The following is a 26,431-nucleotide window of genomic DNA, read 5'->3' on the forward strand; positions in this document are numbered from 1 at the left end:
AGTTACCCGGAATATCCCTACTACCCTTCTTGTACAGGGGGACAATATGAGCAACCTTCCAGTCCTCCGACACCTCACCTGTCTTTAAGGATGCTACAAAGATATGTGTCAGGGCCCCAGCTATTTCCTCTCTCGCCTCCCTCAGCAACCTGGGATAGATCCCATCCGGTCCTGGGGATTTGTCCACCTTAATAACCTCTCGCCTACCCAACACATCTTCCCTACTTACATCAACGTGATCCAGAGTAATCAAACCTCTATCTCTCATCTCAAAATTCATCATGTCCCTCTCCTCAGTGAAAACTGATGCAAAGTAATCATTCAGAATCTCCCCCATTTTCTCAGGTTCGACAGTCTTCCTTATCAATTCGTGGACCAATCCTTTCTCTAGTTACCTGCTTGCTTCTTATACAAGAATAACAGACTTTGGGAATTTCCTTAATTCTGCTCGCTAAAGCTATTTCATGACCCCTTTTAGCCTGCTTGATTCCTCATTTAAGACTGGTCCTACTCTCCCGATACTCCTCCAAAGCCTGTTCTGTTCTTAGCTGCCTGGACCTTATTACATTTCCCTTTTCCTCTTGGCTAGTCGATAGATATGACAGAGACAAGGGGCAACTTTTTCCACATAGAGGGTGGTACGTGTATGGAATGAGTTGTCTGAGGAAGTTGTGGAGTACGATTGCAACATTTAAAAGGCATCTGGATATGAATAGGAAGGGTTTGGAGGGATATCGGCCTGGTGCTGGCTGGTGGGACTGGATTGTGTTGGGATATCTGGTGGGCATGGAGACGTTGGACTGAAGGGTCTATTTCCATGCTGTACATCTCTATGACTCTATTTCTTGGCATGTGGATATTGCTGGCAAGGGCAATATTTATTATCCACCTCTAATTACCCTAGAAGTGAATGATGTGCTGGGCCATTTCAGATGGCAGTAAAGATTCAATGACATTGATGGATTTGGAATGGTTTGTAGGTTACACCAGATGGGCATTGCAAACCCAATGCGTTTTTAAAGACAATCATTGGTAGCTTCATGGTCACAATGACTAAGACAAGCTTCCAATTCCATATTCTCGTCAAATTTTAAATTTATACACCACCATCTGCCCTGGTGGAATTTGAACACTGGTCTCCAGATTACTGAATCCGTAAACACAATACCTCTTCTCTAGCATCTCCCAATTGTATTTGCAAAAGGAAAACATGCCCTAACTTGATTTTATTCACAGGTGGAGGAGTGGAATTATAAGTACATGATGGGTGCATGATCTCTTTCTGTGCTGCACGAATGATCATGTCTTCTGGTCTCTCTTTGCAGGTCGCTGACGAGAGACCACTGTGGAGAGAGTCGACACGCTCGGCCTCCGAGGCCTTGGGCCTGGCGGTGGCTGTGGGCAGCCAAGCGGAGCTGGTCTGGGGCCTCCTGCTCGCCTCCTTCCACCTCCACTTTACAATGTGAACAATCCAGAGGCTGGACAGATCCACACCTCTCTCTCTCTCTCTCTCTCTCCACGCTCACACAAAACACCAATGTATTATTAAACTTCATCCAGCTCTCTCCCTGGGAGGGGGGGTGGTGGGGTGGGAGATTTTAACACGAAGGACACGAGAGATATTGTGCTGTCCAGGCGCCATTTTGTTTCCTCTATCGAAAACTGAGCAAGGCCGGAAACCCTTCTGCCGGGGTGGGGAAGACATTCTGCGACGCACACTTCGGCCGTTAAAATGGGGGGGGGGGGGAAGCATTTCGCGACGCGCACTTCCGGCGGGGAAGCTCTCTGACAACGGACACGTTACCGGGGAGACGTTGGTGTCAGGTGATAACAGTCATTGTCAATGAAAAAACACGCACACACACATACCCCCAACAATAGCAAGGATGGATCCTGGAGAACTGTCAACAAATGAATGCGCCGTCTTCTGAGCGTAAGGATGTTTATTTTTAGAAAAGGCAGTACCTAAGTAACCAGTTTAAGCTTCACCTTGTCCGACTGGGGAAGGAGACTCTGCCCCACAGCAGGACAACCCAAAGCTCATTCCCTTTTCATGGCTTTTCGGAGGTACTTAATTCGCTGCAAATTTTATATTTTTTTCCCCCCAGTTTTTACAAAGGTTAAGCTTCCACACCCACTTTGAGATGTTCAAGGTCGATCTCCATATTGTATAAACTGGCGGTTCCTCGTCAAATGTTAGTGGAAGTCCTGAATCTAGGAGGGGTGTGGCGCGTTCATTGTTCACAAATTGCCGTTTAGTTCCTCCATTCATGGTCAACAGGCAGCTCTCGGTACCACAGGGAACTGAGGGAGAAATAATTTCCAATATTTCAGACTTTAGTCAGTGTTAGCACACGCTTGATGGTTCTCAGCAAAACTAGAGACATCTTTTCAGGACATCTCAACTGTCTCCTCCAAGTATCCACTTCTGAAAGGCAGCATTATCTTCCTAAAGAAAATGTTGCAGTAATTTTAGACTTCTAAACAACCACTTACAACAGAAAATAGAAGTTTGCATTTATATAATACTTTCCACAACCTCAGGATTTCCAAATGTGCATTGCATGCAAGTAAGTAAGTATTTTTGAAACATGGCCATTGTTACAGTTTAAGAAATGCCAAGTGTAACTTTATGATAACAAATCAGGTTTAATTTTTGTGAACATGAAGGGATAAATTTTGAGAACGACACAGATTATTCCATATGAAACAGACCCATGGGATTGCATGACTAACCTTCAGTTTAATGTCTCCTCCAAAATGCAGTTTTCTCTCAGTACTGCACCAGGCTGTCAGCCTAGGTTTTTGTGCTGAAGATTCTGAAGTGGGCCTTGAACCTGTATTCTGGATTAGTGGTGCTGGAAGAGCACAGCAGTTCAGGCAGCATCCAAGGAGCAGCGAAATCGACGTTTCGGGCAAAAGCCCTTCATCAGGAATAAAGGCAGAGAGCCTGAAACGTAGAGAGATAAGCTAGAAGAGATAAGCTAACCAGTATTGTCTGATTCAGAGGCAAAACTGCTACACCATGGCAGATACCAGACAGAACTTCCATCAGAATTTGTAAACAAGCAACGTGCTTGACAGTTTTTTAGCCCAGCATGGTTAAACAGGAATCTTAGTTCTTATAGATTCTATTGGAACTCCATTAAAGTTTCCAAATCCTCAACATGAAAGTTAAGGTGTAGAGGCCCTGTATTTTCTCTGGTGGTTGAGGAGGAATTATGCCATTATTGAAAGATAATATTTAATATTTTATCCTTACTTTGCATCCCTTTATAGAGAGATTGTTTTAAATTCGAGACTCTGTTCACTGACCTATGTTGGTTCTTGGTCTAATAAAACCTCAAATTTAAAATTCATATCCTTTTGTTCATATCTACACCACCTTCCCCACTCTGGTCCTGTAACCTGCAATCTTCCAAAAACTGTGTTCCTTCAATTCTGACCTCTCCTGCACCCAACATTGTTGCAGCTTAATTGTCTAGGCCCTAGGGTATGCATTAACTCCTTCCTCATTGACTAAGCTACTTTCTGCCTTGGTAAGCTTCACTCTCCTTTCAAACAACATGTAGATGTCTTGTTGTACTCCAGGTACTATATAAATGCATATTGTTCTGTGATTTAAAAAAAAAATCATTTGGACAGTTCCCATAGCTTACCCCTATCCACAGTTCCTAAGAAGAATGTTTTTACTTCCCCAGGTATCTGGGTAAGTTTGAGCTATCGTTCAGAAAATGATCTGCAGTTGTGAACCAAGTGATCGTGTTTATTCTGCTAGACCTGTTGTGTACAGTTATTCAATTTCAGCTATTTTTACTTAATAAAATGTAAAGTGCTTTGGAATATACTGAGGATGTGAACGGCACAATATAAATGCAATTTCTTTCTTACTGCTGCACTGGCTGAAATCATAACTGCTTTTAGGATCAATCGTGTAACCTATCTGGTCCATATAACTCTGATTCACATGTACATCAATGCAATCAACCTAACCATTAGAGGAGCCTCCTGTCTATTTTTGTTGTAATTTACTTTGTTTTGCATTGCTTTCACCTCTGTCCCAAAGGTTTAACCTTAATCTGTGTTTTTTAAAACAAGACTGATTTGTTAACATTATGCTTTTGATAATAGATAACCTGTGTGTTTTGGGCCAGTTTAATAAATTTTGAATTCTGGTTCAAAATCTTGGAACGCCTTACCCAACGGTATTATGGCAGCACCTTGAGCAAAGGGACTGCATCAATTAAGAAGATAAGTTACCACCTTCTCAAGGGCAACAAACAGCAATAATCCTAGTATTGCATCCATGGTAACTATATAGTATACTTCATTATTGTCAGTCATTGAAGGAGAGATGAACTCAAACCTTACACAATATCAGAATTTGTGTCACTCAATTAGGAGTGATGAGGAGGAATTTCTTCACTAAGAGTAGTGAATCTGTGGACTCTTTTACTCCAGAGAGCTGTTGACACTGGCTTGTAAACTATTCTGAGCCTGATTTTTAAAAAATCAGTAAGGCATTCAAGTGTTACAGGGAAAAGACAGGAAAGTGGAGTTGAGGATTATCTGACAGCCATGGTCTCGTTGAATGATAGTGCAAATTCAGTGTTGATCCTCAGACAGCACCTTCAGAACCCACGACCACTTCCATCTAAAAGAATAAGGGCAGCAGATCCATGGGATTCACCTCCTCCAAGATTCCCTACAAGCTACTCACCATCCTGACTTGGAAATAGATTATGGTTTCTTTAGTGTTGGTGGGTCAATATTCTGGAATTCCCTTGCACGTGGAATTGTGGGTCAACGCATTACATGGATGGCAGTAGATCAAGAAGGCAGCTCACCATCTGAAGGGTAATTACGACCAGGCAATAAATGCTGACCCAGCCAGTGACACCCAAGTCCCACAAAACGATTTTTAAAAATTTTAAAAGCCTTCTGCTCCTATTCCTATGGTCTTACACCATGCAGAGCTATCTGCTCTTCTCAGTCTCATCAGCCAGTCAAGAAATAAAGTGGAATACCAACACATTATGTTGATGTCACTATCCATTTCCTTTTAACCAGTTTCTAAATCATAGTTTTTAAGTTAGCGAGTTTTGAGAAGGCTTGTAGTTCATGTTGAGGTTCTGGATATAAGTTTGTTCACTGAGCTGGAAAGCTCATTTTCAGACATTTCATCACCATACTAGGTAACATTATCATGAGCCTCCAATGAAGCACTGGTGTTAGTGACTCACTCTCTCTATTTAAGTGTTTAGGTTTCCTTGGGTTGGTGATGTCATTTCCTGTGGTGATATCATTTCCTGTTCTTTTTCTCAGAGGGTGGTAAATGGGGTCAAGTCGATGTGTTTGTTGATAGAGTTCTGGTTGGAATGCTATGCTTCTAGGAATTCTCGTGTGTGCCTCTTTGGCTCATCCTAGGATGGATGTGTTGTCACAGTCCAAGTTGTGTCCTTCCTCATCTGTATGTGAGGATACCAGTGAGAGTGGGTCACACCAGGATACATGAGCATCAACTAGCCACAAAAAGAAATGACCCACTGTCACTAGTGTCCTTACATGCAGATGAGGAAGGATGATGTTACCTAGAATGATAGTGAAGCAGCTCAGCGAGCTAACATACATCCGGAATACTTTTTAAGTGACAGTATATAGGAATGGCCATTTTGAGCCTTATTCTTCCTGGAATGTCCCAGCAGTTTCAGAGTTTAGACATGGGACCTCTCATACAGTGCAAAACCATAACAGCTGTTAGGGGTACCAGGAATAAGGAAATGACCAAAGCCATGGCTTTATGCGTGGGAAATCATGTCTCGAACTTGATTGAGTTTTCTGGAGAAATAACAAAGAGGATTGATGAGGGCAGAGTGACGATGCAATCTATATGGACTTCACAAAGGCGTTTGACAAGGTTCCTCTTGGTAGACTGTTCAGCAAGGTTAGATCATATGGAATAGAGGGAGAAATAGTTATTTGAAACTGACTCAAAGGTAATAAGGTGATAAAAGGTTGCTTTTCAGGCTGGAAGCTTGTGACCAGCAGTGTGCCACAAGGATTGATGCTGATTTTCATCATTTTATAAATTATTTAGATGTGAACATGGGAGGTATAGTTAGTAAGTTTGCAGATGACGCCAATATTGAAGTATAGTGGACCGTGTAGAAGGTTAACTGAGGACAACGGTATCTTGATCAGATGGGTATTAAATATGCATCACTCCTCCATCCCACCCCAGGAGAACTGTACAATCAGCCACTGGTGTGTGTCTTATCAAAACAAGTGTAAATGAATGCAGTCTTCACAATGTGGCCCTACCAAATCTCATGTCATCTTCTAATGGTCACGTAAATGCAATACTATTTTGTCAATTAATTTGGAACAATTAGCCCCACTTCCATAAAGCTGTAAAGTTTACAGATGTGTACAGAAATACAAATAGATTGGGGTTAAATTATTAAAGGCAAATTTTAATACTGCACTGTAATTGAATTGAATTTATTGTCACGTGTACCAAGACACAGTGAAAAGCTTTGTTTTGCGAGCAATACAGGCAGATTGCATAGTTAAATAGCATAGATAAGTAAATAATAGGTCAACAGCAGCAAAAACCAAAACACGGGTATAGGCGAATGCTAAATGTTGGTGAGTCCATTCAGTATTCTAAAAGGGATTGCAGAGCATAAATCAGCTTTATGTGGATATTTGAACTTCAAATTAAATGTAGCAAGCATGGAAGATTCTCATGTAATTCATAATGTGATTTATTTGCATATTTCCATACCATTTGCCTTGCTTGTTCAGAGACACATCCATTAGAATCCATTAGGATTCTTGGCAGTGTGGAGGAACAGAAGGATCTGGGTTTGTAAGTACATAGATCCCTCAAAGTTGCCACCCAAGTGGATAGGGTTGTTAAGAAAGCATATGTTGTTTTGGCTTTCATTAACAGGAGAATCGAGTTTAAGAGCTGTAAGGTTTTGCTTCAGCTCTACAAGTCCCTGGTGAGACCACACTTGGAATATTGTGTCCAGTTCTGGTCGCCCTACTATAGGAAAGATACAGAGGTGCAAAGAAGGCTTACCAGGATGCTGCCTGGACTGGAGGGCTTGCCTTATGAGGAAAGTTTGAATAAGCTTGGACTTTTCTCTCTGAAGAGAAGGAGGAAGAGAGGAGACCTGATCAAGGTGTACAAAATAATGAGAGGAATAGATAGAGTCAATAGTCAGAGACTTTTCCCCAGGGCAGGATTGACTGGTACAAGGTCTTATAGTTTGAAGATATTAGGAGGAAGGTATAGAGGAGACTTCAGAGGTAGGTTCTTTACGCAGAGAGTTGTGAATGCATGGAATGCATTACCAGCAGTGGTGGTAGAAGCAGCGTCATTAGGGACATTTAAGCAACTGCTGGACATGCACATGAATAGCAGTGAGTTGAGGGGTGTATAGGTTAAGTTATTATATTTTACATTAAGATTAAATCGTGGGCCTAAGGGCCTGTTCTGTGCTGTATTTTTCTATGTTCTATGTTCTAGTTTACAAATAGTATTGTCTGCACACGGGAGCTATCATGTTCTAACCAGGTTCACAGTACAATCAAGAAAAATAACTACATTTCAGAGGTCAGTGAACTGGCAATGATGTTGTTGATGTTAAGAGATTACTTTGGTCCTTCCTGTTTTCTCTTGTAATTCTGGAGGGGAACCAAAAAAAATGGAGGATAGTAGGTCAAGCTGTGTTTCTGGGACTGGGATGGGGGTCAAAAGCTGGTGATTTAAGGTAATTGTCAAAAGAACCAAAGGTAACATCAGAAAATAATAATTATATTCTGATTTGTTATGATCTGGAATGCATTGCATGAAAAACAGCTTATTAATAACTTTCAAAAGGAAATTGAATGCGTACGTAAAGGAAAAGCAAAATGTAGGGCTGTGGGAAAAGAAAAGGGGTGTGGTTATAGTTAGCTCTTTCAAAAATCTGCCACAGTTCCAATGATCCCCGTCTGTGCTGTTTTCTTGTGAAATTCTGAAGGAAATCATGTCTTTAGCCAAAGAGCTGTGCCGTCTTACACAAGTAAAACCTTGCCTGTTGCCACAATTATGAACTCCCTCCTTGAGTCATGGCCATAAACCCAAATCATGGAGATGTCCAATGCAATTGCAAAGTTCCAACTCAAAGCGGAGTGCTGCTGAAGGAACTGAGGGATAATATTACATTAAATAGTGGGTCACAGTACTGAAGGCTTTCTTCATTTCGGATATAACCTAATTGAATCTATTTCTCTGGGGAAAAATAGACATCTTAGTTGCCACAGCTAAATATTTAAATAGTATTTCACTACACTCCCAAAGATGTTATCCTCTTGCTCAATCTCATGTACTTATCTTAGATCCTACTTTTCATGAGTGTTATTTTACAAATAGTATCTGGCTAATTCATTGCAGTTGTCACGTTTGATTATTTTACATCAGCATTTGCATTTGTAGTGATTCAATCTGCACTTGATGTAGTGTTTTTTTGGAAAAAGAAGGAAAACTGAGTGGCCCACAATTCGAGAAAACCCCTTCTCTCTGAACATTTTATTTTAGCTAGGGAACTGGGCTAAAATACACCTAAATTGATGACGGAATGAACAATTTTGGGCCCGGCATCTGAGGGAGAATATGCTGGCATTGGAGGATGTCCAGAGGAGGTTTATAAGAGTGATCCCAGGGATGAAGGGCTTGTCACGAGGAGCACTTGAGGTTTCTAGATCTATCCTTGAAGGAGTTTAGAAGGATGAGGGGGTGGGGATTGTGGACATTGAAGAAGGTTACCTCTGATTACAGCGGGATCTTGATCAGATGAGCCAATGGGCTGAGAAGTGGCAGATGGAATTTAATTTAGATAAATGCGAGGTGCTGCATTTCAGGAAAGCAAATTTTAGCAAGATTAGATTACTTACAGTGTGGAAACAGGCCCTTCAGCCCAACAACTCCACACCGACCCGCCGAAGCGCAATCCACCCAGACCCATTCCCTTACACCTTCACCCAACACTACAGGCAATTTAGCATGGCCAATTCACCTATGGGGTGTTGCTGAACAAAGAGGCCTTGGAGTGTAGGTTCATAGCTCCTTGAAAGTAGAGTCGCAGGTAGATAGGATAGTGAAGAAAGTGTTTGGTACGCTTTCCTTTATTGGTCAGAGTATTGAGTATAGGAGTTGGGAGGTCATGATGTGGCTGTACAGGGCATTGGTTAGGCCACTTTTGGAATATTGCATGCAATTCTGGTCTCCTTCCTATTGGAAGAATGTTGTGAAATTTGAATGGGTTCAGAAAAGATTTACAAGGATGTTGCCAGGGTTGGAGGATTTGAGCTATTTTGAGGAGGGAGAGGTTGAATAGGCTGGGTCTGTTTTCCCTGGAGCATCGGAGGCTGAGGGGTGACCTTATAGAGGTTTATAAAATTATGAGGGGCATGGATAGGGTAATAAGACAAGGTCTTTTCTCTGAGGTGGGGAACTCCAGAACTGGAGGGCATAGGTTTAAGGTGAGAGCTGAAAGATATAAAAGAGACCTAAGGAGCGACTTTTTCATGCAGAAGGTGGTGCGTGTATGGAATGGCTGCCAGAGGAATTGGTGAAGGCTGGTACAATTGCAACATTTAAAAGGAATCTGGATGGGTGTATGAATGGGAGGAGTTTGGAGGAATATGGGTCAGATGCTGGCAGGTGGGACTAGATTGGGTTGGGATATCTGGTCGGCATGGATGAGTTGGACCAAAGAGTCTGTTTCTGCGCTGTACTTCTCTATGACTCTTTGACTAGATAGAATGGACATGCAGAACATGTTACCACCAGTAGGAGAGACTAGGACCCAAGGGCACAGCCTCAAAGTGAAGGGACACACCTTTAGAAATGAGATGAGAGAGAATTTCTTCAGCCAGAGAATAGTTAATCTGTGTAACTCTTTGCTACACAGGGCCGTGGAGGCCAATTCACTGAGTGAATTCAAGACAGAGCGATAGATTCTTGATTGATAAGGGGATCAAGAGTTATGGAGAGAAGGCAGGAGAATAGTTTTGAGAACCATATCAGCCACAAGCGAACAGCCGAATTCTGCCCCTGCATCTTATGGTCTTATGAAAGCTTTTTCTTTCAAGACTATACATGGGCCCTAAGTAGAATGAGTTTTGGACAATTACAACTCAGATTTTCAGGTATGTTCATAACATCAAACTGCCTGCAACATCACCTGGTAAGCAGGAGTGGCTGCACCTCAGTATCACATTGGTGCTGTTCAGGGACTGAGAAACGTTGGAATAATAGTACAGTCCAGTGTAGTATCTTAAAATGGTTGGTAGTGAATTGACAGCCTGTTTAGAGTGCACAATAAAATAAATTGGTTGGTTTGTTTTCATTTGAACGTTGTGGGATAAAGGGCCAACCTGACAGAAGTTTATAAAATTAAGAGAAGCATGGATAGTCAGATTTTTTTTTCCCCAGGGTAGAATATTAGGTACCAGGGAATATAGTTTTAGGGGTAAAAGAGGGTAAGTTTAAAGTTGGTGTGAGAGGCAAGGTTTTTACACAACTGATGGTGAGTACATGGAATGTAGTGCCATAAGAGGTTGTGCAGGCAGATACAAAAGCAATATTTAAAAGGCATCTTGACAGATACGTGAATAGGCTGGGGACAGAGGGATACAGATTGCTTAGAGGCAAAAGGTTTTTAGTTTAGAAGGGCATCAAGTGTCAGTACAGTCTTGGTCGGATAAATGGCCTGTTTCTGTGCTGTACTGTTCTTTGTACATGTAGTGGTCTGCGATTTCACTGTTGGCCATTTTGTGATTCAGGAGAAAGTGAGGACTGCAGATGCTGGAGATCAGAGTGTGGTGCTGGAAAAGCACACAGATCGGTCAGAATCTGAGGAGCAGGAGAATTGATGTTTCGGGCATAAGCCCTTCATCAGGTTTTCTTGACGAAGGGCTTATTCCCGAAACATCAATTCTCCTGCTTCTCAGATACTGCCTGACCTGCTGTGCTTTTCCAGCACCAAACGTTTGATTTTGTGATTCAGCCCAAGTCTAACTTCTAAACCTTTTGAAACAGGGGAACTGTATGTTGCATTTGGGTCAAACTGTTCTATGATCTTGAATCATTTCACCCAAACACTGGATGCAAAATGAGGATTGTTCCTCACCTCAAATAGCACAAAGCTGACATCCCTGGTTACCCTTGAGAAGTGACGAGAAATCTTCATGAACTGTTGCAGTCCATGCCATGTAGGTATATCCATAATGATGTTGGAAAGGGTGTCCTTCTGTTGTGAAGTCTCCCATTTTCAAAAGTCCCAAATGAAACCAGCCTTTAGCCAGTTCTCGATACTATTTGACAATGCAAATATAATTCATCAGTAATCAAATTGAGCTGTTTCACCTAGCTAAGTGGAACCATGATGAATTGTATGAGGTAGTGGAAGGATTTTCAGATTGATTTAATAGGCCACAACGATGCTCTTTCCAGGATAAGTATCTTTACTATCATTGATTAGGTGCTTAGACCTATGCAGGGTAAGATTTTATGACCTTCCACCACGCATGCATTGATGAGTTGCCCATAAAGGGTCCACTTGATTTGAACTAAGAATTCAAAGCCTGGACTTCTGGAACACCATAACCTGATCGTTCAGGCCTAAAGATAGGAAGACTATTCTGAAGCTAAGACCTCCATTGGAGATGCATGATTGGTGTAGTGGAAAGGGAGTCCCAGACTGTCTCCAGGTCAGACATTGTATTGCCTTCAGTTGTTACTTGGTACAAAGCTGACAATAAGCTATTCCTTGAGTGACTCCCATAAACAAAGTTAGGGAAATGGGGGAAGGAGGGAAGGGACATTGACAGTCTTGTACCAGTGCCTGCTGAGTATTCATCCTGCTGCAGCTTATTCAGCAAAGACTGTGAGTGAACAGCATTGGTCCAGTTAACGAAACATTAACAAACATATTTTCTAGAATTATAGCTATTTCTGTACAGAAAATCTTTCTAAAAACAAGCTGATTTTCTGAGATCTATGAGATATTCTGAGCTCTATGACACAAGCAGTTATATGTGTTAATCATGTTCCTGGCTGATTTTGTCAACCATTGGAAGGGTGGGAAAATAAAAGGGTCAACATTTCAAAATACTGTATTGCCATTTCTTTCATACAGTACTTTTTGTTATCACTTGTCAGTGTACTGATTTGGAACCTGGATGTCCTGTTCTGTGATGTACAATGTCTCTTCTGGCAAATCTCTTTCCTTCTTCCTGCCACCTCCCTCCACTGACCATGCAAATTTCATGCTAATGTTCTTGTTATGGCAACAAGTCCTCGCTGTTAGGAAGCTATGTATGAATTTTCTTTTGATTGTAATGAGTGATTTTTATTATCCATATTAAAATGTAAACAAGTGATGGTTTGTGTCCTTTATTCACAGCACATGATCCAGAAACAAGAATCTACAGCTAGAGTGAGGTTAAGTCATCGAGCCTGTTAATTAATCCTGTCTTTTTTGCAGTCGGTGCATGGCTACCTTATTCATGAATTTTTTTGATTCATGGGATGTGGGCATTACTTGCCAGACCAGCATTTATTGGCCATCCCTAATCAACTACATTGCTGTGTTTTTCTGACAATTGGCAACAGTTTCATGGTTATTATTAGGCTCTTATTGAGTTCAAATTCCACCTTCTGCTATGGTGGGGTTTGAGCCTTTCACAGAATGTTAGCTGGGTCTCAGAATTAACTGTTCAGTACCACTAGGTCATCAGTTTCCCTGGTTTTGAGATCTTATTCCTTACTTATTATTCCCCACGCCAATGTTGGATAATACCTCCATAGACCTCACTCCTCTCTTCCCACTTGTATTTATCTCAGTTATGTTTTAAAAGCTTCAGTAGACTCTAAAGGTACTGTGTATCCCATGCTATTATTCTTGTGTCATTTATTTTGTAAGGGATAAAATAATCTGATCTTAGTCAAGGATTATACCTTGAATAATAGAACGGGTGAGCTGTTTTATGCAAAAGGTTGGTCAGGCTAGGCATGTATCCATTGGATTTTAGAATAGGAGGCAATTTGTTTGAAACATTTAAGATCCTGAGTTAAAAACCACACAACACCAGGTTATCGTCTAACAGGTTTAATTGGAAGCATTAGCTTTCGGAGCACTGCTCCTTCATCACAACCTGGTGTTGTGAGATTTTTAACTTTGTACCACCTAGTCTAACACTGGCATCTCTAAATCATGAAGATCCTGAGTGTTCTTGTCAGGTTATGTCTGGAGAAAACTTGTCTCTTTCAGTAGAATCTGTTTAAAATAAGAGGTCACCTATTTAAAACAGATAAGACATTTTTTTCTCAATAGATGGTTGTGAGCCATTGGAACTCTCTTTGGAAGTCTTCCTGGAAAGGTGGTCGAAGCAGAGTCTGAAAGTATTTTTAAGACAGAGATAGATTAAGTATGTAAGTTAGCTCCCTGAGCTTGAAGGTTTGTTTTCAGACGTTTCATCGCCATACCAGGTAGCATCATCAGTGAGAGTTTCCGGTGATCTATGGTGGTCTGTCGCGCCTCTCTGTTTATAGGTCTTGGTTTCTCAAAAATCGCTAACAGAGATAGACTCTTGATATACAGGGGATGAAAGGTTTTTGGGGATAGCTGGAACCTTACATAATCAGATCAGCTATGATTTTATTGAATGGTGTTGCAGGTTCAAGGGGCAAAGTGGCCTACTCCTGCTCCTAATTTGTATGCATGATTATAAGATTTCTGAATTATGTCCACAAATTCTTCACTCTTAACCCAAAGTTATGTAACCATCTAACATTAACCTTAATTTTTCTTTCTGCTAAAGACATTTATTTGTGAGTGTTGTTATATCTTTGCAAAGTAGCTCATTGCAGACTAGCTCCTTACAGTCACTGTAACTACTTCCAGCCAATTACTGTCCAAGAACCCCTGCATTCGAAGCACTCCAGCCTTTTATGCATCTGCCTCTCCCCTAACTCCTCCATTGGCACTGTACTTTCAACTGTTATAGTCCTCAATTTTGAATGTGCTTCTTAAAACTCACCACTGCATGTATGCCATTCAGCCCCTTGGGTCTGCTATGCTATTAAGTAGGATTATAGCTGACAAGAATGTATCCTTAATTCCACTCTCCTGCTCCTTCTAATGCTTCATAGAATAGACTCCCTACAGAACAGGAGGAGGCCATTTGGCCTACCAAGACTGCACCGACCCTCTGAAGGCCACCCACACCCTTCCCGTCCCCATAACCCTGTATTTCCAATGGCTAATCCACCTATCCTACACATCCCTAGACACTATGCGCAATTTATCATGGCCAATCCACCTAACCTGCACGTATTTGAACTGTGGGAGGAAATCCATGCAGACATGGGGAGAATGCTCAAACTCCATACAGTCACCCGAGGCTGGAATCAAACCTGAGGACCCTGGCACTGTAAGGCAGCAGTGCCAACCACTGAGCCAGTATGCCATTCAACTTTCCACCCTTATGAAAACAAGCTGAGTAACCTGGCCTTAATGACTCCACCTCCAACAGAGTCTTTGAATATCTTCACGTCAGTAGGAGTTAGATTCTTTTCAAACAAGTGGTTAAAAGATTATTTAGGATTTTTTTGGGGGGAGGGGGTTGTGGCCGAATATGCAGTAATCAGATCAGTCCTGATCTTATGAAATAGAGAATTGAGTAGCAAATTTGTAAGCTTACTGGTGCTTTGAGAGAAGCAATTATTTTTAATTTCATCTTAAAAGAGAGATCCTTTTTTTGAGTTGGCGTGTCTCCTAGTTCTAGATTCGCCAGTAATGGGAAACATCCCTTAAATATTTTGCCTGTCAAACATGTTGAAATCTTGTATATTTCAATGAAAACACCTCTCATTCTTCTAAACTCCAATGAGTATAGGCCGAGCCTGCTTTACCTTTGTGATGAAGGCAAACTCCCCACTACAGAAATCAATTTAGTGAACCTCCTGTAAGGTAATTGTGTCTGTCCTTAAATACAGAGACCAAAACTTCAGAGTACCCTATGTGAGGTCTGACCAATATTCTGTAAGGTTGTAGCAAGCTTTCTCTATTTTTATGTTACAATGAATGCCAGTATTCCATTTTCCATTCTAAATACTTGCTGTTTCTGCATGATGCGTTTCTGTAATTCATATATAAGAACATCCAGATCCCTCTTTTTTTTTAGGTTCTGACCCAAGTGGATAACCTTATTTTTTTCCCATTTTGTATTCTATCTGTTAGATTTTTACCCATACACTTAACATGTCTGTCTCCTTTCATAGACTCTTTGTTTCTTCCTCACAGCTTGCTTTTCTACCTCTCTTTATATTGTCAGCAAGTTTGGCTACAGTATACTTGTCCCTGGGCTGTTGTGGCACAGTGGTAATGTCCCTGGACCAGAAGGTCCAGTTGAAGTCCCACCTAGTCTGAAGGTGTGTCATAACATGCCCAAACCAGTTGTTTAAAAGTAACTACTGTGTCCCTCAACTCAATTCATTACCATGGATCATAAATGAGGTTCAGGCATCTATCACTTAGTTACAATTTGTCACCTGAAAATGACCCACTCTTCCCTGCTAGAAAAACCAAAAGTGCTGGAAAGATTAGGAACTGTTGCAGCACCTGTGGATGGAGTAACAGAGTTAATATTTCGAGACTGGTAAGACTTCTTCAGAACTGAAAAACTGTTTCTTGCCAAGAAAATATAAATCCAGTACCCCTCTGGATTCCTTCTCCCTTTCCCTCCAACTCCATTCCTCCTTCTCATCCCACTAATAGTTATTGAGTAATACAGCATGGAAGTAAACTGTTCGGTCCAACTCATCATGCTGACCAGACATCCCAGTCTCCCCTACTCCCATTTGCCAGCATTTGGCCCATATCCCTCTAAGCCCTTCTTATTCATGTACCTTCCAGTACCTTTTAAATGTTGTAATTATGCCCACCTCCCCCACTTCCTCTGCCAACACATTCCATATTTGCACCACCTCTGCATGAAAAGGTTACTCCTTAGGTCCTTTTACACAATGCTCATCAGACGTATGCCAGTGCCATGTAATGAGATTCTCACTCTGTGTAATGCACTGCCACATGCTTGCTGTTAGGCGAAAGTGAGAACTGCAGATGCTGGAGATTAGAGTTGAGAATGTGGTGCTGGAAAAGCACAGCAGGGCAGGCAGCATCCGAGGAGCAGGAAAATCGACGTTTTGGACAAAAGCCCTGATGAAGGGCTTTTTACCCGAAACATTGATTCTCCTGGTTCTCAGATGCTGCCTGACCTGTTGTGCTTTTTCAGTACCACACTCTCAACACATGCTTGCTGTCAATGTACACTCCATCAGTGTTACTCCACACCATTGCAGAGCTGCCCCTAATTCTACTTCATTCTATGTCTCATTTGTTGCTTTGAAACTTTTTCTGTTCCTTTCAGGTGTTAAGAAGCACCAGCACCAAAGAGCCACAGGTATCGATGACTCTGAATTTCTCTCTCCCTCTCTCTGACTCTAACCTTTCTTTTAATCTTACTGTAAAAAAAATCTGCAATGTTTTGCTTTTAGATGACTTCAAAAAATTGTTCTTCCAATGAAGAGTCATATTGAACTTAAAACATTTACCGTTTCCACAGATGCTGCCAGACCTGCTGAATTTCCCTGGCACTTTTGTTTTTAATTTCAGATCTTGAATAGCTTCATTGTTTTGCCTCTGTCTCCAGTTAGTTAGCCAATTCTGAATTGATGCTCATGTATCATTCCCAACACCATCAGCTTTTGTATAGTAATCTATATAATATCTCATTGAATATCTTCTGGAAATTAATAAACACTGTCAGTTTTCCTTTAGCAATCCTACTTGTACATCTCAGAGATTAATAAATTCGTCCAGTGCAAGTTTCTTTTCAGAAAACCGTGTTGAATCTGCCTGATTGCACCATAATTTCCAATTTTTCTTATTACGTCCTAATGCATTCTGAGATTTTTATGATGACAAGTGTTAAGCAAACTGGCTTGAAGTTTCCTCCTGCTTCTGTGTTTTCTTGAATAAGGACATTTGCAATTTTCCTATTCATTGGGACTATTCCAGAATCAAGAGAATTTTGGACAGTGACAACGAGATGCAATAATGCATCCATTATCTTTACAACGTTTTGATGACATTGTAAAGTTGTTTGGGATATTTTCCTCTGTTTTATTTAAGATGTAAGTGTAAGCTACTGTTATAGGCACCAATTGTTGTCCCATTTAATGTTGAGACACATGCACTTTTCTCAAGCACAATTGGGTATTGACGAGAAGCAGGAACTTTGATCTTTATTTCTTCCATTCTGTAACACTAAGTGCTATTACAAAGTTTCTCAACACCATCCTGGTCTGATTAGCTAGCTCAGCACTGATCTGCAATCTACCCTGTGTGACACATTAGAATTTATCTAACTCATCAGTGGCCGCTCAAAATAGCTCAAGGCTGTCTGCTTTGTCTGTCAGCATTTCCGGCTCTAACCTTGAAGCTTTTCACTATATTCTTAGACTGTAGAGATTGTCCCTGCATTCAAGCTTGACTGAGTGGCAACAACCAATGTACAGTGTCTCAATTGAGTCACTTTATCCTCACCTGACAATAATTGGCGCATTGTTTCCAGTCTCAGACCCTGAAGGTGATTGTTAAGATGTAACAGCTCTTTGCAGTTCAAGGATGTGGGGCTAAATTGTAGCAGGTGCCAGTTTCATACAGGTGTGAAACCCCTAATACTGGGAGGTGGATGTGGGTACCACAAGGAAGGGAAGTGAATGTAAATATTTCGACTTGGAAGTTGGAGACTGATGTTTGGACATTCCACTACAGTTAATCATTATGCTTTGTTCTTAATTGCGCAGCCAAATTATTATCCAATTTGTTACTTGCTAGCAATTTTTATTTTCACTCTGGTCTCTTGTGACGGACCCTCAGCAAACATTAAGACAACAATGTGTATGCAGTATCAAATCTGCACTCCCCAAGCTGGTGTTATTAATCAGGTTGGCTTTGATTTGTTATCTTTAATCTTTTTTAATGCACTTGAATCACACTCTGTATAATTGATTCTTTTATACCTGTCAAGCTAATAGGCATGGAACTCCCAAGATTACATTTGACCTTTTTTATTTGAAATTCAGAACGTTAGCTAGTTTCCAACCCCCTGACACTTTACTGCGTTTAATGAGGTGCTCCTCTGATCCCATACGCAAATAATGCAACTTATAATTACTGTTCTCCAGCAATCTGCATTTGTTTCAGGCTTTGTATCGATGTGTCTTGATTGCAAATCTTGACATTTGTTGGTGTGGGATGTGAGATGATGCATTTCCATAACTTGCAAATGGTTGGCACTTGTTTTCTGATTAACTTCTAAGTGTTCAAAATAAAGCCAAAGGCATGGACCAGCATTAAATAGGCAGACAGCCTGCACTTTTTTCCTGCAGGGGTCCCACATTTGCTGTTAAATAAGACTAATCTAAATCTTGACTTTATTTGCCTGCCTTTACAAAGAAGGACATAAAAGAACTTTGTCGCACATTGACTGTGGAAATATCTGTCAGTCTCAGATTTGAATTTTTTGGTTGATCCTCAGCTTTAACAACTTTGTGGCATATGAAGTGATTTCCCAGTTTCCACTAGCATGGTCCATGTGTTTAAATGCTTTGTGACATCAATGAATTGCCTAGCTCTTTCTTAAGGTTCAAGGTTCCTTGCCAGAGGAATCAGTTTCTCACTATCTACTTAAAACATTTGAAACATCTCAATCAGTTAATTGGTTCAATTTCAGTACATCAGAAAATATAAATCTAGTCAATTTAAACTGTCCACATAATTAAATCCTTGCAATTTAAGTATCGATGTAGCAAATCTATACAGTACTTGTTCAGGCCAGATAATCTTCCAGTAAAAAGGTGCCTATAATTGAACTGTGTTCCAAGTAAGATCTGACTGGTGTTTTATATTACAATAATGTGACATTCACTCTTTTGTACTCCAGGAAGTTGTGCTCCGTGACTTCTGATTGGGAATGGTCATGCATGCCTCGGGCTTTGATGTTGATTGCTTTGATACTTTAATAGCCCAGGGACACTGACTGTGCTCTTCATGACTCAAGCCTCCTGAAACTGACTCTGTCTGTTTCAACAAGTTATTTGCTGTCTGTTTCAACAAGTTCACCAGCCCCCGGCACACTATACCTTTTGGGGAAAAGGAAGCAGTATACCCTTGGGACCAATCAGGTAGTTTCTCGGTATTTTGCTGTTCACTGCAGTCAGTTAATAACACAAACAATTAGTGCTGTCTACTAACTGTATGGTATACTAGCAGGCTCCCAAGGGACTTGGATCTTTGTTGCAAGCTCTTGCTTCGTTACTACTCATTAATTTCCCCAGAAAACAACAGAAGCTGCTAAACACTTAGCTGTAAAGCTCACAGTCAGTCCTCTTGCTGTTAGTTTAGCAGATTTAAAGCATGTCCTCTATTGAAACTACTAGGTCTTACCTGAAGCAAATACAAGGTGAGCCATGCAATGGAGATCCATGTTAGAGTTTTGGGGAAGCACTTCCAGCCTTCAATGAACAATAAGTTAGACATTTACTCCACCATTAAGAATTGGCATAGGGTGTGACAATACAATGGCTTTAAGGTGTATTTGTCCTTTTTTTAAAAAAGATGTTTTGAGTCATAGGTGGCAAACTCTCTCTTCCAAGCTGGTAAACAGCTTGTGAGGCCCTGATTTTCTTTAAAGTTCCAACAAAGGAAGCAGTATGAATGAGTGGAGTCAATCTCTCTTAAAACCAGGGTGATAGTTTATTTTTCAGTGTTTGTTGGGGCCTTTGAAGTGGAAGTTGCTGCACATCTCTCTGCTATAGCTAAAAGCTTGGATTCTCTCGATTTCTCTCTGCTGCCAGAATCACATGTGAGACAATCTGTTTCACTGAATTTGCCTTTGCCAAAAGTGTGTTTATCGGATGTTTCAATATTGTAACAGCTGCTGTTTAATAGTTAAATAACCTATACTTATTATTATTCCAATCGAGTTAAAGACATACTAATTCTTCTTTCTTTTGTTTGTATTTTAACTGTAGAGTAAGAATAGGGTGTTTTGCTTAAAGCCAAGTAGTGTAACCAATCGAATTAGATCTGGATCACAGCACTATACTTGCTGTAAATGAGATTTAAGTTAGGGTCTCGGCTATGTCCTTGATATATTGGGGGTGGGGAGGAGAGTTGTTCTGGCCCATAACAAACTGGGGACTCTTGTCCGGAACAAAATCTATACAGTATTCCAAGTTGGGTTTTGGATTATTTGACTCAAAGATAGTGAGTGGTGAGTGCTGGTGTTCTTTTTTTTGGGTGTTGCATTTGGTTGGTTTTAATTGAAGAGCGTCTTGTGACGTAATAGCTCTTTCAGTCCTTCAGAGATTCCTGGTGGTGGAGAAGTGACTTTGGGTGTTTTGCATCTATTTAAATATGTCCAAACATTAAAGTTTAATGAAAAGGATGTAGAAGCCTTTTAATTTGATTTGAGAAAGTGGCTAAACAAATAAAATGGCCGGTGACCATGTGGCTATTATTGATTGAAACAAAATTGAGAGTAGAGCTAATGAGGTATTTCCATCACTATCAGAGATGCTGTCTGGGAAGTCTGGTGAGGTGAGAAAGCCATCTTAAATGTATCTGAATTAGTATAAAGAGCCTAAAGACAATGTTTTAGAAATCTAAGGAGAGAACCTGGTCAATTGTATGTAGCTTGAAGGATCAAACAAAGTAATTTTGATAGGTAGATAAGGGCATTGAAAATAAATCAGACATACAATGCTTTTAGAAAGATTATTATTTTGGAGGAGTTCCTGAAGTAGTGATAACTCCTGTCAAAGAGCAGAGAGTTAAAACTGCAAGATTAGATGCAGAAATGTCAGTCGATTGAGTTAATTCATAAATCAAAGTTTGGCTTCCAATACCAATTTCTATCTGTGAAGGATAGAAATTGGAGAAAGGAGAAATCCTCAGGTAGTAAAGGAAAAGGGGATAGTAAAGACGGTTTACCACAGGTTTAAAAAGAAACACATGAGGGGGAAAGAGAAGGAAAATCTCAGGTATTTTCACTGTAATAAAGTAGGACGCATAAAGTCAGTGGTAGTTTAAGAAAAGCACTGGGAAGACAGATGTGGTTAACATGATAAGCCAGTGGGATTTATTAAAGTGGTAAAGGAGATCCCAGTGGAAGCTAGAGATCTGCAAAATAATGTATAGCTTGGTCAGAGGTTGCTTAATAAAAAAGTACCAGAACTCTTTAAAATACAAAATTGGTTATGGCACTTTTGGAATATTGTGTGAAATTCTGGTCTCCCTCTTACAGGAAGGATGTTGTGAACCTTGAAAGGGTTCAGAAAAGATTTACAAGGATGTTGCCAGGGTTGGAGGATTTGAGCTATAGGGAGAGGCTGAATAGGCTGAGGCTGTTTTCCCTGGAGCATTGGAGGCTGAGAGGTGATCTTAGAAGTTTATAAAGTCATGAGGGGCATGGTAAATAAACAAGGTCTTTTCCTTGGTTTGGGAGAGTTCAGAACTAGAGGGCACAGATTTAAGGTGAGCGGGGAGAAAATTTGAAAAGAACCTAAAGGGTAACTTTTTCACTCAGAGGGTGGTGCGTGTGTGGAATGAGCTGCCAGAGGAAGTGGTGGAGGCTAGTACAATGACAACATTTAAAAGGCATCTGGGTGGGCATATGAATAGGAGAGATTTAAAGGGATGTGGGCTAAATGCTGGCAAATGGGACTAGACTGGTTTAGGATATTTGGTCAGCATGGACAAGTTTGATGGGAGGGTCTGTTTCTGTGCTGTACATCCCTGACGCTAAATCACATGAGTGGGTAAGGTACCAGGAGGAGTAGGTAAAGAAATTAAAATTTTAAAGATACAAGAGCAAGTTGATCTTTTATGGTGAGAGATGAGGGGGTATGTACTTTGGACATAGTATTGATAGGCTGGGACATCTTTCAGTGAAGCTTAGGAGGTTGAAATATGACCTTAGAAGTTTATAAAATCATGATTAATGGTAGGTGTCTTTTCCCTTGGTTGGGGGATTTCCAGATTTCGGACTTATTTTTAGGTGAGAGGAGAGATTTTAAAAGAAAAAGACATGAACGGAAAGTATTTTGCACATAGGGTCGTTCATGTGTGGATTGAACCTCCTGAGGAAGTGTTGGATTTTGGGCACAGTTACAGCGTTTAAAAGGCACTTAGATGAATACATGAACAGGAAAGGTTTGGAGCGATATGGGCCAGGAGAAAGCATGTGGGACCAGTTTAATTTGGGATTATGTTCGGCATGGACTGTTTGGACCAGAGGGTCTGTTTTTGTGCTGTCTGACTCTATGATTCTAATATGTGGAATTCAAGGTGAGAAGAGTTGTGTTCTATTGTATAAGGTGAAGTTGGAGAGTGCAGTCAATCGTGGTGAAGTAATGGTAGGAATAATAGAGAAATTCTCAGTTCTGGAGCTACAGTTTATCCTCAGGAATGATATAGCTGGATCACAGATGGGAGTGATGCCTATTGTGGTTTGAAAAGCTATTGGAAAATCAGGCAACTGAGATGTGACAGAATATATCTTGGGATTTTTTCTGACTGTGGTACAGAGTCACAAGCCACAATTGAAACAGGAGGATAAATCCAGGAATAAACTTAAGAAAGTTGAAGTTTATTTATCAGAAACTATGTTTGATTAAGTAAAAATGAGAACGGTGAAGGGCAAAGTGGATATTTTTAGTTTAGAAAGGTTCGTTGAATTACGACACAAGAAAAATAAAGCAGTTGTATCAAAAAGTATACACAAAATCTGATTCTATCTGACAATGTTACTATCTTAAAAATGACATCTTGATGAGGAAATAGACCATCACGTATTCAGGTAGATGAAAACTGGGCAGATGTTTATCAAGTTTTGGTAGTTTACAGAAAGGAGGTGTTGTGGTAGCACATGAGGTATCGGTAGGAAGTCTTTTGGGAGTAAAGAAAGCTCAAGGCAAAATACAAAATTACTTTCGTTGACCTGGACTACAGAGAAATGTGGTTGAATTTTGCCAGTTACATCAGACATGTCAGGTAATAGGAAAACCTCAGACAGTGACAATGGCATTGTTAATACCTTTTCCAGCTTTTGAGGAACCTTTTACAAGAGTTTTAATTGATTGTGTAATTGCTAAAACAAAAAGTGGGAATCAATATTGGTTGACCATGGTGGATGTGTCTACTGGATTTCTGGAAACCATTCCATTACACAAAATATTACTGCTCAAAGGATTATGAAAGAGTTACTCATGTATTTTACCAGATACAAACTACCATAGAGATACAATCAGATCAAGGGTCAATTTTTACATCTGAAATATTCAAGGAAGTTATGGATAGCTTAAGAATAGAACAGTTTAAATCAACAGCGTACCGTCCAGAATTGCAAGGAGCATTAGAATGGTTGCATTTAAAAACCATGTTGAGGGGTTCTAGTCAAGACTATTCCAGGGGTTTGGAATAAAGGAATTCTGTTTGTATTTGTTGCGAATACACACAATGAATTAATTATATCCGGTCCATTTGAATTAGCGAGAGGACCACTGAAATTAGGAAAAATTGGTAAGTCAGAGTTCAGAGACTGCATGTTTGGACTACATATCAAATTTTAGGGCAAGATTAAATAGAGTGGATGAATTGGCGAGTCAGCATTGGAAAGCAGCACAACATGATGAAACAGGAAGCAGACAAGAAATCAAAAATTCGTTGTTTTGCTAGAGGAGATGAAGTGTTAGTGTTACTACTAGCGATAGGTGAACCTTTAAAAAGAAAGTTGAGTGGTCCTGATCAAATCAAACAATTTGATAGGAACGCCAGAAGGAAAACTCTGAATGCATCATGTGAATATGCTCAAATGCATCATTTGGTAGAGAAGGAAAGCAAAAGGGCAATGTGGTGCTTGTTATACTCTGAGTAAAGAACCATGTGCAGATAAATTTTGAATTTGATATACCTCATTAAATTTGATTGTGAGAAAGTTCTGAAACATTGGGATAAATTACTGAGTTACCTTCCAGAAGAAAATCAAAATGACTTGAAAGTGTTGTTACAATCACTGAAGAGATGTAAGGGAAATAAGCTGGGAAGTACTAACATGATTACGCATGATGTAGATGTAGGAAATGTTCTAATTAAGCAACACCCTTCTCACTTAACCCTCTAAAATTGGCACATGTTCAAAAAGAGATTAAAAGCAAGCTCAAATATAATTTGACATGAGTAGCAGCACATCAAACTCACCCATAGTGATAGTGCCAAATCTATATGTTATTCAATGAGTGTGTGTTGATTACTGCAAAGTCAATGAGGTTATAAAATCTGATTCATATCCTGTATTGAGAAGATGGGATTTACATTTACATTTACATTTGAACTTACATTTCAAAGATGGACTTATCCAAAGGATACTGACAGATACCTTTATTCAAGAGAGTGAAGGAAATTTTGGCTTTTCTGACACTGTGTGGATTTTACCAGACTAACCAATAAAGTGATTTCAGGATGACCCAATTGTGTAGTGTATGTAGATGAAGGAATTGAACAATTTGAAAATTTTGAAAGAAATTTGGAATCCATTTTGAAATAGCCAATTAGAAGGAAGAGTGAATGATGGTGAGAATGATGTTGAGTCACACATGGAAGGAACATTTGGAGCTTCTAATGGAATTATTTGATCAATTTCAGAACGTGGGCTTGGTGATAAACCTGGCCAAGAGTGAGTGCACAAAAGCTCAAATCATGTTCCTAGACGATATCATTGAACATGGACAGATGGCCCGATGGGATGTGAAAACCCAGGTTACCATAACAAAGAAGGAAGTACTACGATTCCTGAGACTGAGTGGTTTCTGTTGAAAATTAGTACCAAATTTTAGCAGTATTGTTGCTCCATTGACTGATCTGTTGAAGAAATATAGAAAACTTTCAGTGGACTGAGGAATGTCTGAAGGTATTTGACAGCTGGAAAGCTGTGTTAACCACCGCTTTGGTGTTAGCCGCACTTAATTACATAAAGGCATTCAAGGTGGCTATCAATGTATTGGTGCTGTACTCTTGCAAAAGGATGAAGAGAAAATAGAAAGACCAATTGGTTATTTTTCTAAAGTTGAATATTCATCAGCAGAAATGTTCCACAATTGAGAAGGCGATCTTGAGTTTGATGTTGATGTTGGTGTTGGCAACCATAAATATTGAAATATTGCAGTAATGTGTCTGAGACAATTGTATGTACTGATCATAACCCTTTAACTACCAGACTATTTAGATGGAGTTTATTGTTACAGCCATTTAATTTGAAAATTACACTTGTGGCAGAATGAGAGAAAGTAATTGCTGATGTTTTGTCACAACTTTGATGAAGATGGTGATGGTAAAAATGGACAGTAGTATTGGATGTTTGCACGCTTGGACGATATATATATGACATATAGATTTTTGTGAACTAATAGTGTAAGATTGAAGATTTTTAAAAATGAAGCCATCTTTGTAAGTTGATGCTTCATAGTGTTTCTGTGTGTGTGTGTGTGTGTGTGTGTGGGGGGGGGGGTGCAGTGGTCCATAACAAAGATGAACAACGTTTGACAGCTGAATGCTTGACAGATAAATTGGCGTGGGAGTAGATTCTGGTTCATGGGCTCTAGCATCAGTACTGGGGAAAATGGGATCAGCCCTGTTGGGACAGACCACACCTGAACTGTGCTAAGACTGGTGTTCTTCTGAACTGCATAACTAGGGAAGCAGAGTGGTTTTAAAACTTAATAAGGGCACAAATTTGGGAAGTAATGAGCAGTCAGTAATAGGAAGAGAATGCAGATCTAAGAGCAAATCCACAGTAGTCACAACAATAGTAAAATGACAAAACCCAAGACAGTGCATTTGAAAAAAAAATGAATTAGCAGTACAAATTTAGACAAATAAGTACAATTTAGTGACCATCACTGAGATGTGACTGCACAATCACCTAAATTTGCATCTCCATATTCAAGGGTTGTGACATTTATGTATGACAGAAACCTAAAATATAAAAGCTTGGGGAGTGGCTTTGTTATTAAAGGTGGTATATGCATAATAGGGGAGGATTACTTAAACTTAGGAAGTCCGAATGTAGAAGTACTCTGGGTTGGGATGAGCAATCATAAAATGGCACTGACACCAGTGACTCTTTGCAAATTGTCCAGAGCAGAACTGACTCTTATACTTTTGATAACTACATTTTAACCTAAATTCTAACTCAGTAAAAATTGCTAATAATGTTCCCTGAAATCTACTTACAGATTTGATGCCTT

General features: G+C 40.1%; 1 protein-coding gene across 3 annotated transcripts in view; it reads left to right on the forward strand.

Annotated features, from left to right (window-relative positions):
- gfra4a (GDNF family receptor alpha 4a) overlaps positions 1 to 25,536 on the forward strand; it is a 187,964-nt gene extending 162,428 nt beyond the window's left edge. For 2 of the 3 annotated variants that reach the window (XM_087991633.1, XM_043696209.2), the window contains one exon: positions 1,326 to 12,436. In XM_087991633.1, the coding sequence (XP_087847759.1) occupies positions 1,326 to 1,466 (141 nt within the window). In that variant the 3' untranslated portion in view covers positions 1,467 to 12,436. Of the gene's footprint in view, positions 1 to 1,325; positions 12,437 to 24,830 lie in introns of those variants that run through there. The other variant, XR_015758538.1, reaches the window with a different exon arrangement.
- The last annotated feature ends 895 nt before the right edge of the window (positions 25,537 to 26,431 follow it).

The sequence above is a fragment of the Chiloscyllium plagiosum genome, unplaced genomic scaffold, assembly GCF_037043375.1.
Source record: "Chiloscyllium plagiosum isolate Xiang-an unplaced genomic scaffold, Cpla_swu_hap1 HiC_scaffold_1, whole genome shotgun sequence".
NCBI classification, from domain to species: Eukaryota; Metazoa; Chordata; class Chondrichthyes; order Orectolobiformes; family Hemiscylliidae; genus Chiloscyllium; species Chiloscyllium plagiosum.